Source organism: Piliocolobus tephrosceles, chromosome 1 (assembly GCF_002776525.5).
Source record: "Piliocolobus tephrosceles isolate RC106 chromosome 1, ASM277652v3, whole genome shotgun sequence".
In the NCBI taxonomy this organism is placed as follows: Eukaryota; Metazoa; Chordata; class Mammalia; order Primates; family Cercopithecidae; genus Piliocolobus; species Piliocolobus tephrosceles.
In genome coordinates this window covers 157,983,844-158,001,076 of record NC_045434.1, presented here as the reverse complement: position 1 = coordinate 158,001,076, position 17,233 = coordinate 157,983,844, and the positions used below count along the sequence as shown (strand labels likewise).

General features: G+C 38.8%; 1 protein-coding gene across 1 annotated transcript in view; it reads left to right on the top strand.

Annotated features, from left to right (window-relative positions):
• ROR1 (receptor tyrosine kinase like orphan receptor 1) overlaps positions 1-17,233 on the top strand; it is a 411,963-nt gene that overhangs the window by 382,393 nt on the left and 12,337 nt on the right. Inside the window, exon 8 of the mRNA XM_023210339.1 lies at positions 7,133-7,344. Within this exon, the coding sequence (XP_023066107.1) occupies positions 7,133-7,344 (212 nt within the window). The remainder of the gene's footprint in view (positions 1-7,132; positions 7,345-17,233) is intronic.

The following is a 17,233-nucleotide window of genomic DNA, read 5'->3' as shown; positions in this document are numbered from 1 at the left end:
ATGGTTCAGTAAGGGCCTAAATAAGTTCAACTCAATTTATAAAATCAGAGAACCTTGGGAGCAACCACAGAAATCATCTAGCCTCTACTTGAACATTGCCAGACATCTCCAGAGACAGAGAAATCCTTCCACTCCAAAGTGATTATGGAGTGATTCCAACTGCTCAAAAGTTCTGCCTTGTAAGCTAGAAACCAAAACTCGTATGCAAAATCTGATTTTTTAAAAATGTTGGCCACCGATTCAAATTTTTTCAAAAACCTAATAAAGAACAAGTCTATGGACTAGATTCAAATTTTAACTTCTGGATAATTTTACACAAATTTGAAGACATATATAACATCCTTCATTTGATTTTCTCTTTGGCCTAAAGATCACGTGGATCCTCCTACATTTCCTTCCCCATTCTTCTCCTCTAGGTGTTTCCTGCTCCTTTAGAGCCCTTCTTAAAAATGTGGCTCTGAAAAGACACCTTTCAGTGCTTTTTAACCAGAGCAGGTAGAAGAGGACCACGATGTTCTTGATCATTACCCAGTATTGCCAATGAATACTATTATGTTGCTTATAAGTGCCATATATGAAATTTTTTGAGCAATTGCGTCATGCTGTTGCTGGGTTCATCTGAGCCTTTAAATCTTCAGTAAAACTTATTAGTAATCTTCTGTTTGTTTGGGGGATTTGGTTACATCAACAATTATTTAGTAGATCTGTCTAATCATGGATTTTATAAACAAGGTCTTTAACCTAAAAGCAACTTATAATATTTATTTTTAAAATTTCCGCTTCTGGTTTGGGTTCATTATATTAGCCTGTTGAGTATGATCCTCTACAATTTTATTCCATAATTAAACCATTAGGTATCTTTCCTAGATTCTAACCATTTCAAGTTTGATAAACGTATCATCAACGATAACGTTTAGCAGGCAGGATTCCTCAAGCAGAGCCCTTTACAATTAGATGTTGACTGACTGATTAACATTATTAAAGAAAGGCAGATGATGAATTACAAATCCATCTGATGATATTATTATTCAACCCTTCATCTTGTCCATAAGAATGTCATGAGTCACTCAAGTTATTTCATCAAATGTTTTGCTAAAGTTTAAATGTGCTTGGTCTATTACTAATAATCTCATCAAAATAAAAGAAATTTAATTTTATACAACCTATAGATTTTGTCACTTAAAGATTGGCCAGATTAAAAAGTAGGCAAAGGACTTGAATAGACATTCCTCCAAAGAAGATATACAAATGGCCAATAAGCATTTGAAAAGATGTTCAATATCACTAATAATTAGAGAAATACAAATCAAAACCCCAGTGAGATGCCATTTCACACCCAATAAAATGCCACTATTAAAAACAATAGCAAGTGTGAAGATATTGGAACCGTTGTGATTGGTTGGTAGGAATGTAAAATGGTGCAGCTGCTATGGAAAACAGTGTGGAGGTTCCTAAAAACATTAGAAATAGAATTACCATCCGATCCAGCAATCCCATTTCTGAGTACTTAATCCAAAAGAATTGAAGTCGGGGTCTCAAAATATTTGTTCACCCATGTTCACTGCAGCATTATTCATGATAGCCACAAGGCGGAAGCAACCCCAATGTCCATCAGTGGAGGAATGGATAAAAAAAACATGGTATATGTATACAATGGAATATTGCTCAGTCATAAAAAGAAGGAAATCCTGTTACATGTTACAGCATCATGAACCTAGAGGACATTAGGCTAAGTAAAATACACCAGTTACAGAAAGATAGATACTGCATGATTCACTTATATGCGGTACCTAAAATAGTCAAAATCATAGAAACAGAAAGTACCATGGTGGTTGTCAGGGCTGGGGGTAGGGGGGAAATGAGGAGTTATTCAATGAGCATAGAGTTTTAGTTTTGCAGCATGAAAAAGTTCTGGAGATTGGTTGCACAACAAGAATATACTTAACATTACTGAAATGTAAAATTAAAAATGGTTAAGATGGTAAATTTTATGGGTTTTTTTTAACAATTAAACATTTTTTAATTATTAAAAAAGATTAGCCCCCCAATTCTTTTATAGAGGAGGAAACTGAGGCCCTGAGAGTTTATAGAAATTTTAGTGAACTTGTGTGGATACCAGTTACTAAGATTTTTCCCAAATGCTCACAAATGAGTTACTCTCCCTAACTTATTGTAGTTAAAACTTTTCTGCAGGGGAAAATTTTAATCAATGTATATGACCTATTCAGCATTTTTTTTTTTTTTTTAAGAATTCATTTGAGAATACATAAGGCAATAGATCATCTACTTAGTATTTCCATCATCAAGTCAAGAGAGTGAATGCCTGGGCCCAACCTGCCAACTGAAGGCCTAATTACCTCTCTCTCGGCTTCCAGGCATATGCCTAAATCACTGGTGCAGGCCCCTATCTGCTACCAACCTGCTTATTTTATAGTTTTCAAATAATAAATCGGTAGTGATTCCTGTTTGTTTTCTATGTTTTTAAGTTTTTTTCAGTCAAGGTTGTATTTTAAACTTGTTTGATTTCCCTTGAATTCTAAGGTTCTGTAAGATTTCTTCCCACTTTTGCCATATTTAAAACCAGAGCCTTTTCTTGTTTTAATTCAAAGTAATATCCCAGATGATGTTTCACTTTATTAAAAGTACTTCTTTAATAAGAAATCATGATTACTTTGCTTTAAGCTTCAGGATAAGAAAGGAGTATTTTCTCCATTATATTTAATTACTAATCAAAGTATTGAATATCATTGTAAAAATAAAATAGGAATGTCAGATGTGAACTGTGATACCAAATTGTTGATTTTTAAAAGGAAATTAATCATGTGATCTACCCTAAGTTGTTGGTTTCAAAAAATCTCAAGTATTTAACTTGATGTAACTAATATGTGCATTTAACTTTTAAACAGTTATTCTGAAGTATTAAAAATCTTCAACATTCTAATTTTCAGTCAATTTTCTCTGCAATGCATTGGAGGTGTCCTTACCCTTTAAAATGATTAGTAAGAATAATGTCCATTGTTCCAAAGTGATTTTCTTAAAATAGTATGATTCCCACCAGATATTAGTCTTCATTGAAAGAAAACTTTGGAGTCTTAAGGAGAATAATGAAAAACAATTACGTATAATGGTTTGGGGTAATTTTGATTAGTAAAATAATTTACTAGAAGCACTGAAGGTAGACAGGCTTGCATTCCAACCCAGACTCTGCTACTTTGTAGCTTTGACAAGTTATTTTTCCTTTCTCAGTCTTAATTTCTCTATGTATAAAATCAAGATAACAACAACATGCCTGCCAGGTTAAAATGAGGAATACAAATGCTAGGACATCAAAAAGGACCTAGGCAGATATTAGTTTTCTAATTTTTCATTTTGAAGGATCATTGTTCTGTGGAATATTTTTATATAAGGTTTTCAGAGCCAGCAGAGACTGAATCCCCTTCTGGCCAAATGCAGAGAGCTGCGTAGGGAAAGAAGCACTTTGTATGGAAGACTTAGAATGGGCCTAAATGTGTTTCTGTCACTTCTAACATGACCATGTATTGTTCTCCTTAATTATTTCACTTGGCATAAAGACATTTGGCCCCTGGTGCTTGTTAGCATACCCTCAGTGTAATCAGAAGGAGCCAAGCTTGACTGTTTAAAGGATTCAGCTTCTTGAAGTTTGTTCTCCTGCAGACCTACAGGGGGATTTGTCCCAGGCCCTAGTTTACAATAGAAGACCTTCCATGAATAATCTGATAGGGCATGAAAACAGAATAGACTCCTTTATTTGCCAGACAGGTGAGGCCCTACTTTTCTCTTGTTGCTAAAAATCTGGCCTGGAAAAATGACTAGCATTGCATTAGTACTAAATTAGCCTCATTGCTTTTGCAATCATTACCCTCAAAATGATTTCACTGAGAAACCAAGAATAACAACGGAGACTTTACCCCCTTAGGGTACTGAGAAATTTGAAAATGGTTTATAATGTTAATAATAGCCATAACATCCAACAATTTATGGCAATTTTCAATGATCCAAGGTTCTTTCATGAACATTATCTCATTTGATTCTCACGTGAACCAAATAAGATTGGTAGAGCAGATACGGTTATTCCTGACTACCAATCTTATTCATTCCATTGAATAAATGAGGAAATGGAGATCAGAGAGGTTGTTTCTTGTTCAAGATTATTTAGCCCAAGACTTCCAGCACAAAACTTTTATCTGTGAATCCCCCTCTAGTCTAAGGGTAAAGGGTAAACATTGAGTGGTAACTGGTACTAGAATAGATTTGTTGCCTACAGCAATTCTGTGAAGTAGGTATTACTCCCATTTTACAGATTAGTTTGCTTGGAGTGGTTAAGGGCCTACTGAAGGTCACGTAGATTATGAAAAAGGCATTATTCGGAGGTTTCTGTCTCCGTACCCTGTGGCAGACAGTCTTCTACTCAAGTGATTCCTTTCTATCTATAGGCATGTAGACACAATCATTACTGGTGCACCTAGCACTGACTAGAACGGCCTCCAGTGATGCCTGGGTCACATATTTACCTGTAACAGTGTATAAAGCAGGGACTTTCTGTAATCCCAGCACTTTGGGAGGCTGAGGCAGGCGGATCATGAGGTCGAGATCGAGACCATCCTGGCCAACATGGTGAAACCCCGTCTCTACTAAAAATACAAAAATTAACTGGGCATGGTGGTGCGTACCTGTAGTCCCAGCTACTCAGGGGGCTGAGGCAGGTGAAAGGCAGGTAAATTGCTTGAACCCGGGAGGCAGAGGTTGCAGTGAGCCAAGATCGTGCCATTGCACTCCAGCCTGGGGACAGAGCAAGACTCCATCTCAAAAAAAAAAAAAAAAAAAAAAAAAAAAAAAAAAAAAAAACAGGATTTCAAAAGCATCACATTTGGCAAAGCTTCAGTGTTATTCCCTTCCTTTCAGATCACCCTCATCCTTCCTACCTCCATGAAACAAGAGGAACCCTACTACGAGAAAATAGGGGCAAAATTCTCCAATTATTGGCAGTGAAGTGTAGTAGCTAGAATGGTGGGCAAAAAGCAAGACCTATGATGGAATCCCAGCTTTTGACTTACTAGCTGCATGTCCTTGGGCAACTAACTTACTTAACCACTCTGTCTTCCAGCATCTTCACATATAAAACTGAGGATAAGGATGTCATCTACTTTATAGAGTTGACTATGACATAAAATGAGTTTATGAAAAGCACCTGGTCCATAGTAATAATAGCTAACATGATTTTGCACCAGTAAAAAATATTTGATAAATATTAAAATTGGGTGTTTTTGTTTGTTTGTTTGTTTTTTGAGACGGTCTCACTCTGTCACTCAGGCTGGAGTACAGTGGCGCAATCACAGCTCACTGCAGCCTCAACCTTCTGGGCTCAGGTAATCCTTCCGCCTCAGCCTCTCAAGTAGCCAGGACTACAGACATGCATTACCATGCCTGGCTAATTTTTGAAATTTTTTGTAGAGGTGGGGTTTCTCCATGGTGCCTAGGCTGGTCTCCAATTCCTAGGCTCAAGCAATCTGCCTGCCTCGGCCTCCCAAAGTGCTGGAATTACAGGCATGACCCACTGTACCCAGCCTAAAATTCTTACTATTTTTATTCCACTCTGTAACCAGATTGAACCCTTCTCAAGTCTCTTCTGAGGGCTAACTCACAGGGCACAGTCCCAACACCAGGTTTTGGTATTCCTTTCGAATAACTGATATGCCATATCTCACCTGCCAAACAGTTCCCAAATAAGGTGTGTACAAGTAAAAACTACATATGGTTTATTCTCATTTACATGTACTAGGGTAACGCATCATTTAAAGGAACTTTTTGGGTCTTTTAATCACTCTTTTTATACTTCCAGTTTAGCATTTTCAGGACATGTAATTATCTTTCTTCTATTTTTCTTACCAGATAATGAGCTCCTTAAGGGCAGAGGACATGTCATACTTAATTTTATATTCCTAGTACCTACAATAGTGCCTGGCATGCGGTAGCTTTTGTTTATTGACTTACTGAATGAGTGGAAGGATAATTGAATGAATGCATGGTTAATTCTTTTGTAAGGTAAATAATAATCCCTGAATTTTGTGTCAATTTGAGTTGTCACACTTTGCGTTTTCTTAAAGATAGCTGATCTTGATTATCAGGGCATGGCATTATGTAACCCCTCTAATTACTATCCCATAATTCTGTGTTTGTTTTACCAGTCAAATAATTCATTAACGACAATATACGCCTAAGTATTTGGTTTCAATGATCAGGCTCAAACTGATAAAAAGAAAAGTATGTCTCATGTTCTACACATATTATATTCTTTTCCAAGCAATGGGATATAAGATTTCAAAAATATACTTCAAAGTGTTAGCACTCATAATTATTGGGCTCATATGAAACCATTTAAGAATTCTGGGGTTTCAATAAAGTGTCAGGTTATACAGTGCTGCCATGCTGGAAGGAAGTATAGACACCAACCAAAACAGACACTTCACTTTTGCAGAGGTAAAAAATGAGGCCCCAGAGACATGAATGTTTTGTTTAAGGGCACACAGCTGATCAAAGATCACACTGACCCTGACTTCAGGCCCCCATATTCTCAGGCCAGTGGCTTTTTGGACACTGGGACTAGGAGTCCTTAGTAATGTTGATTCTGGAAGATGCAGGATTGGCCCCGTAAGTCCAAACCAGCCAAGACAAGGTCATGATTTCTAGAACACCATCTTGTGGGGGCTGATCTGGGCTGGCAGCCAATGGAAGAAGAGTCCTGTGGTCCACATTAAGGCTCTTGGATGTATACAGTCCATTCACATGGCGTTTAACTTTTAAGGTGTTAGAGAAAAGCGGGTCTGCCACTAAAGAGAGGCAACATCAGAGGGGCACCCACACACATACAAAGTCTTCATAATGTCCCTCTGCAGTTTTTAAACATTTGAACTTTAAACTTTTAAACTTCAATAAATTATGTTGAAGGTTTGATGGAAACAAATAGTAATAAGCAATGGATTCCTTTTTTCTCACAGTGGATTTTTGTGTATAGAAGAATAGGAGAGGTGGTTCATTTTAAACTATGCAATGTAATGTTATACATGTTACTTTAAAGAGTATAACTTTGGCTCTTTTTCATTTCTGCACCCAGATTCAAAGGATTCCAAGGAGAAGAATAAAATGGAAATCTTGTACATACTTGTGCCAAGTGTTGCCATTCCCCTGGCCATTGCTTTACTCTTCTTCTTCATTTGCGTCTGTCGCAATAACCAGAAGTCATCATCACCACCAGTCCAGAGGCAACCAAAACACGTCAGAGGTCAAAATGTAGAGATGTCAATGCTGAATGCATATAAACCCAAGGTAATGTTAGCAGTACAGAGCTGCATTTGTTCCATGGGTTTCAAGTTAAAACAACATGTTATAACCCTCCCAAGCTTAGAAATCGAATGATATGGAATCAGAGTTTTATAAGTGCTAAGGTTCATTTAAACCAAATGCAAAGATGAACTACCTACCTCTATCTTTTCCCAAGACGCTTTCATCAGTATGTCTACTTCAGTGTTGGGCCAGCCATATCACTGCCTTGCCATAGAGTTGTTGGGCTAGAGGTGATCCCCAAGAAATCATCCTGGCCAGCCCGTCAGGACTCAGAATGTGAGCAATTTTTCAAAATTTCAAAGAGGAAATTTCATACTTTTCCATCCAAATTGCAAGAGAGAACAAAATCCATCATTGTTCACAAACTTCACTGTCAAGAAATCCTTTTTGTTGCATAATGTGCAAATAGTTAAAACCACTGTACTATATACTTAAAAATTATTAAGATAGTAAATTTTGTTGTGTTTTTTACCACAATTTAAAAAAAAAAAATCCTTTGTATGCCTTACATCCCTTTTTCTTTGGCTTAAGTGTATTTTAAGAGAAATGTTGTCCTTCCAATAGTCTTTGAATGCTGTTTTATGACAACTAACCTTAGCCTTCTCCACTTTGAGCTAAATCAACCCTTTCCCTTTTGCTTTTCATCCACATCTTTCAACGTTTGAGTTGCTCAAGGTCCTGGCAAGGAACCCAGGGTCACTGGCCCTTACCTTAAATGGAGCCTCTGCACTGCATCTTGGAACTAAAACACAACAGAGTCTTTCTTTCAGGAAAGCCAGCACCATGACCCCAGGCCTCTCAGCAAAAAGATTTCATTTAAATAATTTAAGACTCTTGCATCTAAAAGCCTGGTTTTTTTCTAATTATTCCAATTCCATAAGAACATTCATTCATCCATTCAACAAATATTTATCTTCCCTGTGGACTAGTAACCGTATTATTCTTTTGACCCTCATAAAGAGGAGAAGCATCACTTTTAATAAAATTTTAGGAAAAAAAGTCTTCACATTCAAATTAACTAATCCTCTTATCTAATAAATGGAGTAGCATAATTGGGCTGACACAGAGCCCTCTTTTTTTTTGTTTGTTTGCTTTACTGTTTAGATTTTTTTTTATTTAAAAAGTCTTGAAAATATTTTTGCTATTATAAAGTAATATTTATTAATAGGACTTGGAATTCCTTACATGCTAAATATTCAGTGTATATATTCTGTATTCAGCAAAACCACTGTTCTCTTGCTGAGTGTGAATTTTTATCATAAAAAAAAAATCTACATATCCTGAAGACCATAGAGTTCACACAGTAGCCTGGAGGATGGGCAGAGGTGGGGATTCAACTCTTTTGACATCCCAGTTTCTAGCTAACTGATTTACATATATTATAGCATTTTATATAATATCACATTTAATCCTTACTACTTAGTGCTACTATAAAAGTAGTGAAAGCAAATGGACAGGGGTTAATATTGCTGCACATTCACCTAGTTGACCTGGCAGATACTTTTACCTAACTCATGACTTCAAACTTCTAGTGCAAGAGTAATTGTTCCATGAGACTCTTTCCCTTTCATTTCTGTTGGTAAATGTTGAGAAGTCTTAGAAACACCAGAACTCTGGGTGGCGGAGAGACCTAGATCAGTTTGGTTACAGCAGACAGCAGTTTGGTGCAGTAGCCACCATCCTGGAAAGATGTAGTCCTCATTGCCAGGGCAGGAACCATGGAAGAATCATTTTCATTTTTAGAAATTATCAATTATGTGGGTTAGCCTTAATCTGCAATTTAATTCTATTTTTAGTGGAGCTTTGTTTTATATCATATGGTGTCCAACAGAGATCCCAGAAAGCTTTGTGGCATAAATAGAAAAAAAGCTAATATATACATTGATGAATACAAACTGTCAAAAACAATACCAGGAGCTTTTACATCCATTATCACAATTAATCATCACAGCTATTATATAAGGCAGGTATTATTATTACTATTGTACAACCAGGGTAGTTGAGACACAAACAGACTAAGTAACTTGAGCAAGGTCCAAGAGCTAGTTATTAGAGGCAATAAAATGTGAATACAGGATTTTTCACCTTTTCTAAATAGAGCCGGCTCTTGCTCTTGCAGAATCTGTGATAACTTTCACAGAACAGATCAAGTGGGCAAGGAGGAGGGAGGGTTAGGAAAGCAACTGAATGTGATCCCATTTGGTCAGTTTGTGCTGCAGAGTAACCACAGGCATTCTCCTGGCTTCTGACAAATCTTTAAGGGGCCTGCATGGCAGTCACTGAATGATGTAGTCCTAGCCCTGCCAGGGACATGTACAATTTGGCTAGAGCAATAATAGTTCCCCATCCTTCATGGTCAAAGAGACAAACGTAAAATATACTGGCATGAGTTTTCCCAGAGACTGGGTGAAGTAAACATTGTTTTCATAGTTTCTGGATCATTTCTGAGGTGTACCTTGCTAAATCTCCCAGTGTCAAGATTTGTCCAATATGAGGCTCAGAGCTTAGCCTTCAACTGTTCACAAACACTCCTGAACCAGAGAAGTAGAAATGGCTTAAATATTTGAATGGGTTGGGGAGGGGAAAGGAAACAACAAAAACAAATGCTAACTTTTTTTTCTGACCCTTCTAAGGGACTTGGCTCCGATCAAATTTGAGTTATTCAATTGTTTGTTTTGGTTCTTACTGAGTGCCTTTCCTGGAAAAAGCACAAAGGACTTTGTAGACCTTAAAGAAAATTCCTAAATGTAAACAGAAAATCTCTAAAACTGCTTTGGAAGGTCACTGACACATAAATATTACATGTACCTATAAAATCTAAAAGGAAAGGACACACATAAGAAAGAAAGAAAAAAAAGTCCTGAAAACAAACACTCCACCAGAGCACAATCAAAAGAATATTTGGAGGCGAGGATGAAAAAGGAATGAAGGATAGAAGCCAGTCTTCCCTAGCCTTATTCTCTTTTCCCCTTGGCCAATTCAAAAGTCAGAGACTCTAGGGTTCTTATTTATCCAAATGAATATACCCTTCAGGGTTCAAACTCTCTGCTTCCATCTCTCTTCACTTGCTGAGCTGCTAAAATTCTCCTGAGTGTGCTCCTGTGGGAGATTAGAAACTGATACCCTTGAGAGAGGACAATAGGGAGCTGCCGACAGACTGGCTGACGAGGCCCGGCTTGGGTCCCCAGAGAGGTAGGATGATGCAGTTGGAAGTAAAAGCTTTTGATGAGCCATGAGTTTCCTTCTGATCTGTGGGCAAAGGAAGCCAGTGGACCAGAGAGGCACCTTAACGCCAAAGAGTCAGGAAGATGGAGATGCCCTGGATCCCCCGCCAGCTGCTCTGTGACTCTGAGAAGCCATCTAGCATTTTGCAGTTCAATTTTCTCAGCTGTTCAGAGGAAGAAGTAGACTGAGCTCAAGGAGAAGACTGTTTATTTTCCTGTTATTTTGTTTAGCCAAAGATTTGAAGCCATTCAATCCTCTAATGAGTACCGTAGTGATGCCTAAACTAAGCAGGATTGTTCTATATTGCATTACAAATTTTACAATCTGAGTGAAGTTGCTTTTTCTTCTTTTAGTACTGCAGAAATTGAACCTTCTCAGAGGAGCCTGGAAACTCTAAATTCCCTTCTCTGTTTCTTTTCCTTTGCTTTTCCTTCCCTGGCCCTTACATCCTCTGCCGGGTATGACTCTGGAAAACAGCATTCTGTAAGCTTGCTTGGGTAAGGGAGAGAAGCTGTGGTATGTGCTACTGTGGGAACAGGGAGGGGCAGAGTCTCCCCTTCAAGAACAGGATGGGCCCCATTCAGCCCAGGCCTCCTGGCTTCTCACCTACATGGAGATTAGGCAGGCAGAGAGGTTAAAAGATGGAGGAGTCTGGTGGGGGAGTGGTGGGCATGGTTGCTCACACCTGTAATCTCAGCATTTGAGGAGACCAAGGTGGACAGTTTGCTTGAGCCCAGGAGTTCAAGACCAGCCTGGACAACATGGGGAAATCTCATCTCTACAAATGCACACACACACACACACACACACACGCACAATTAGCTAGGCATAATGGTGCACCCCTGTACATGGAGCTACTCGGGAGGCTCAGGTGGGAGAATTACTTGAGCCTGGGAAGTTGAGGCTGCAGTGAGCTGAGATCATGCCACTGCACTCCAGCCTAGGCAACAGAGTGAGACTCATGTCAAAAAAAGAAAAAAAAAGATGGAGGAGTCTGAGAATAGGGGCGAGGAAGAGTCAAGGCAGGCCAGAGGTGTGAGATGCAGCCAAGCCTGGACAACCTCCATGAGTCAAACTCCTGTAGCTCCTGGCTGATGTAAGGAACATTGCAGGGGAAAGAAAGCAGGACTGGCCCCGCTTTCCAAAGCTGATGGCTGTGTTTTACTTCTCAATTTACCCTCATCTCTTGCCAGCTTCTCTGCTTTTTCACTTCCAGACAATTCATCTCTCTGTTCTCATTTCCAGCCAAAGTAGTTGCTGAATATACTGAAATTTGATTACATTCTCTGGCCCTGTCCCTTTTGCCAGCAACACGCTTCCATCTAAAAGCCCTGCTGGAGTCTGGCTACCCTTTTTAATTCCCTGTTCTTACCAAATATCACCACACTTCATGCTAAAATATCCTCAATAACTTTTCCACTCACTCCTTAAAGCCATTGTCTCCCAACACTTCTGAGCTCACCATTCTATTAACGTAGGCCTCTTGGGAATCACCAGTGATGTTATTTAATCCAGTGACCTTTGCCAAGTCTTCACCCCCTTTAATTTCTCTGGAGCCTTTGATATTCTTAACCACCATCCTGAAATTTTTTTTTTTTTTTCTCCTTGGCTTTCCTCTTATCTCCTTCCCACACTTCCTTCACTAGTTCTTTTAATTCCCTTCATGGGAGCATCCTCGGACATTCTTTTCCTCTCTCATTCTCTTGTGCTGATTTCATCCTCCAGCGTTGCTCTAGCTCCCCCTTGAGTGTAATGATTTCCCAACCTGGAAGGCCCAATTTCAAGTTTAAAATTCTTGCCACCAAAATCCTGCCACCCAAAAGTCCATACTTTCGGGGCCTAAGTTACCTTTCCAGCCACGCTTTTCTCTTAGTTTATTTCTGGAAAGTAGTCTGATACACTTCAAAGAGCAAGAGTGTAGAGATAAGGAAATATGATGACAAATCTTGGCTCTGCTGTCAACTGGTCACAAGATCTTAAGCAAATAACTTCTCTGAACCTTTTATTTTCTCATCCATAAATCAAGGATAAGAATAGTACTTAAAAGGATATTTTTTACACTTCAAGATAGAGTGTCTGGCACCTCACAGGTACTTAAGAGTTAGAAATTACTATTATTGTTGTTATAACGGATGAGTACAAATCTTTTTTTTAACTTTTATTTTAAGTTCAGGGGTACAAGTGCAGGTTTGTTACCCAGGTAAGCTTATGTCATGGGGGTTTGTTGTAAGATTATTTCATCACCCAGATATTAAGCCCAGTGCTCATTAGTTATTTTTCCTGATCCTCTCCTCCTCTCAAGCTCCACCCTCTGAAAGGCCCCAGGGTGTGTTGTTCCCTTCTGTGTGTCTATGAGAACAACATTTAGCTCTCACTTAAAAGTAAGAACATGCGGTACTTGGTTTTCTGTTCCTGTGTTACTTTGGTAAGGATAATGGTCTCCAGCTCCATTCATGTCCCTGCAAAGGACATGATCTCATTCTTTTTTATGTCGATGTAGTATTCCGTGGAGTATATTATATGTACCACATTTTCTTTCTCCAGTCTATCATTGATGGGCATTTAGGTTAATTCCATGTCTTTGCTGTTGTGAATAGTGCTGCAGTGAACATACACGTGCCTGTGTCCTTATAACAGAATGATTTATATTCCTTTGGGTATATACCCAGGATTTAAATTGCTAGGTCAGATGATATTTCTGTCTTTAGGTCTTTTATTTCTCCCACAATGGCTGAACTAATTTATACTCCCATCAACAGTGTATAAGCATTCCTTTTGCTCTGCAACCTCACCAGCATCTGTTGTTTTTTGACCTTTTAATAATGGCCATTCTGACTGGTGTGAGATGGTATCTCATTGTGGTTTTGATTTGCATTTCTCTAATCATCAGTGAGGTTGATCTTTTTTTCATATGTTTGTTGGCCACACATATGTCTTCTTTTGAAAAGTGTCTGTTCATGTCCTTTTTATGCAGTTGTTTTTCCTTATAAATTTCTTTAAGTTCCTTAGAAATGCTGGATATTAGACTTTTGTTGGATGTACAGTTTGCAAAATTTTTCTCCCATTCTGTAGGTTGTCTGTTACTCTGTTGATAGTTTCTTTTGCTGTACAGAAATTCTTTAATTACATCCCATTTGTCAATTTTGCTCTTGTTGTGATTGCTTTTGGTGTCTTCATCATGAAATCCTTGCCTGTGCCTATATCCTGAATGGTATTGCCTACGTTGTCTTCCAGGATTTTTATAATTTCGGGTTTTACTTTTCTTTTCTTTCTTTCTTTCTTTTTTGGAGATGGAGTCTCACTTTGTAACCCAGGCTGAAGTGAAGTGGTGTGATCTCAGCTCACTGCAACCTCCGCCTCCTGGGTTTAAGCAATTCTCATGCCTCAGCCTCCTGAGTAGCTGGGACTACAGGCATGCACCACCACTCCTGGCTAATTTTTGTCTTTCTTTGTAGAGACGAGGTTTCACCATATTGCCCAGGCTGGTCTCAAACTCCTGACCTCAAGTGGTTGACCTGCCTTGGCCTCCCAAAGTTCTGGGATTACAGGCATGAGCCACTAGGGTTTTACATAAGGTCTTTAATCCATCTTGAATTAATTTTTGTACATAGTATAAGGAAAGGGTCCAGTTTCAATCTTCTGCATATAGCTAGCCAGTTATCCCAGCACCATTTATTTTACTAAGGGATCCTTTCCCCATTGCTTGCTTTGTCAAAGATCAGGTGGTTGTAGGTGTGCAATCTTATTTCTGAGTTCTCTGTTATGTTCCATTGGCCTATGTGTCTGTTTCTCCACCAGTACCATGCTCTTTTGGTTACTGTAGCCCTGTAGTATAGTTTGAAGTCAGGTAGTATGATGCCTCAAGCTTTGTTCTTTCTTCTTAGGATTGCCTTGGCTATTTGGGCTTTTTGGTTTCAGATCAATTTTAAAATAGTTTTCTCTAGTTCTGTGAAGAATATCAATGATAGTTGCATTTAATCTATAAATTGCTTTGGGCAGTATGGTATTGTATTTTAATGATACTGATTTTTCCTGCCTATGAGCACGGAATGTTTTTTCATTTGTTTGTGTCATCTCTGATTTCTTTGAGCAGTGTTTTGACTACAGATCTTTTAATGAAGCAAATGCTGTGCATACATAGGATACTGTGGGTTGGGGAGGAGGCTATAGGATCCAGCAATGCACAGCATTAACTGGGGTGAGGACACAGGCAAGAGAATCCCAGCAAAGATTATAGAGGTAGCTCTTTCGACAGTTCTTGTATTCCTTGTGTCCATCCTGTTAGCATACATTCTCCTGCCCTGGATAAAATCCATCAGGGTGGAGAAGGTCTGACAGCAAGGGCTGGAAGGCTGCCCAGTACATAACCTCAGCCTAAACCAATGTCTACAGAAACTCTACTTCGGGGAAAAACAAGTCCTATAAATGAATATATTATAAATTGGCATCATAAATGGACTAAAGTACTTCATTATCTCAATAGAATCTTTATAATAATCCTATGAAGTAGGTACTAATTTAAGTCTGATTTTTAGGGTGAGAAAACTGAGGCAGATTCAGAGTTGGCCCAAAGTCACACAATTATTAAGTGACAGAGCCAAAACTTGAACCCAGGTCTGCTCAGGTGCAGAGCCCAGTGCTCTACTCTATTTCCCTCTACTGCCTTTATTTTCAGGCTGACTGAAATATATGAGCCCAAGTTATAAGCACGTGATGGCTCAAGCTGACATTAAAATTACTGGCATCTGTTCTGTCTATTTCCAGGCAGAACAGAACCTCTCCCATTGGCATTATAAAGTAACTCCACCACAGAACCAACCCTGCTCACCACCAAACATTCAAGCTAACTATCAGAAAGTTACGTTACAGAGAAAAGAAATGCTTCTGAAGTTAAATCATTTCCAGAGAAGGGTAGCAGAACTCCGAGCAACTGTGGCAAAATATTGGTTGAAACTGCCTCTAGAATTTGATTGCATAAGCCAGAAGGCACTTAATTCAGCTGTAGTCTTTGAAAATGTCCATAACCTCCCAAAACAAAATGGCTGTGGCCTCTAAGCTTTTAAAATGTAATCATTTCCATTTATGAGTAGAGTCAATTGTTTTATAATTCTAACACTGTTTACCTAAGAACCAGTAAAATGCACAAGAAAGGAAAATAGGTTTTGGAGTCAAGCAGATCCATATCAACAGCCAAGTCCAGATACTAAGAAATCTTACATTTATATACTCTCCAGGGCTCTCAAGCCCAATTCAGGCGAAGGTTGCCATGGACAGGTTTTGTTCTTCTATCCCAGTCAACTAGTAGAGACAACTGAGCATCAACAGAGTGAGGTCTAACTCAAAAACCAGAGAGCTCTTATACCTTGAGCATTTCACTTTTGCATCAATGGTCCTCATACTTTTAAAATGTAGAGTCCTTTGAGGATCCGATGGAAACTGCCTCCTCTTCCCAGAAAGCTCTGCAACTTTGGTGTCGGACATAACCTGGATTTGAATCTTGGCATCACCACTTAATAGTTGTGCTTCTTTAGGCAAGCTACTTAACCACTGAATGCCTTAATGTCTTTATCCATAAAACGGGGGCAGTCATAATATGAATCTCACAGGATTGTGACGAGGATTAAATGGGTTGATGCATTAAGCACTTCATGTCAGAGAGCAGAGAAGGGAGTGTAGTGTGGTCATTAGCAAGGCAGGCTCTGGTGTCTGAATTGACCACCTACCAGCTGTGAGACCACTTAACTGACCTGTTCTTTGGTTTTTCCATCTGTAAAACAGGTATGAGTCATAATTGCCAATCTCATGGGGTTAGTGTGAGGATGAAAGGAGCTAATATGTCTAAAGTACTTACAGCCTAACATATAAGCATTCAAAAAATCATAGCCATTATTAGGATCTCAGTGTCTGACACATGGCAGATACTTAATACGTGGTAGGTATTGTTAAATTCAGATTACAGATATCTAGGATAGGAGCCGTGTCTTCTCTATTCATGGTTCTTTCGTGGTCCCTCATATAGCAGTCTGTATGTATACTCTTCAGTATATTGCATATACAGTATCAGTTGACTGACTGAGGCAACCAGCTATTAAAATATATCCTAAATGATTGGCTCTAAATTGAAACTAAAGGAAACTGGTGATATGGTCCAAGCTATAGAAAGACTTATATTTCAAAACCTTGAAATATAAGTCTCACTAAGACAGTGGTCATGTAGTATATAAACCTAATAAATGCTGGTTAATGGTTCTTATATTTTTCTCTGCCTGATATTTCCAAAGCATCTTTTCAAGCAGAGTATTGTTTTCTGTCACTCTGGTAAGTTTGAATTGTCCAGCCAGGTTCATCAGACACACTGTGGTCATTCATCATACAGAGAGAAGGGACCCAGATCACTAAGGAATTGACTGATCCAGAAAACTACATCCATTTATTCCGGGGGCTCTCAAAGTGAGGCCTCTAGGCCAGCAGGAGTCTCATCAACTGAGAACTGTCAGAAATGGACAATCTCAGACCCACATAGGAACTCTTGCGGTGGAGCCCAGCATTCTGTGCTTTAACAAGTCCTCCAAGTGGCACTGATGCCTGCTCTGATGTAGACTATGCTGGTCAGTACTTGAGATTCAGGAAGCAAGTCAGCCCATAG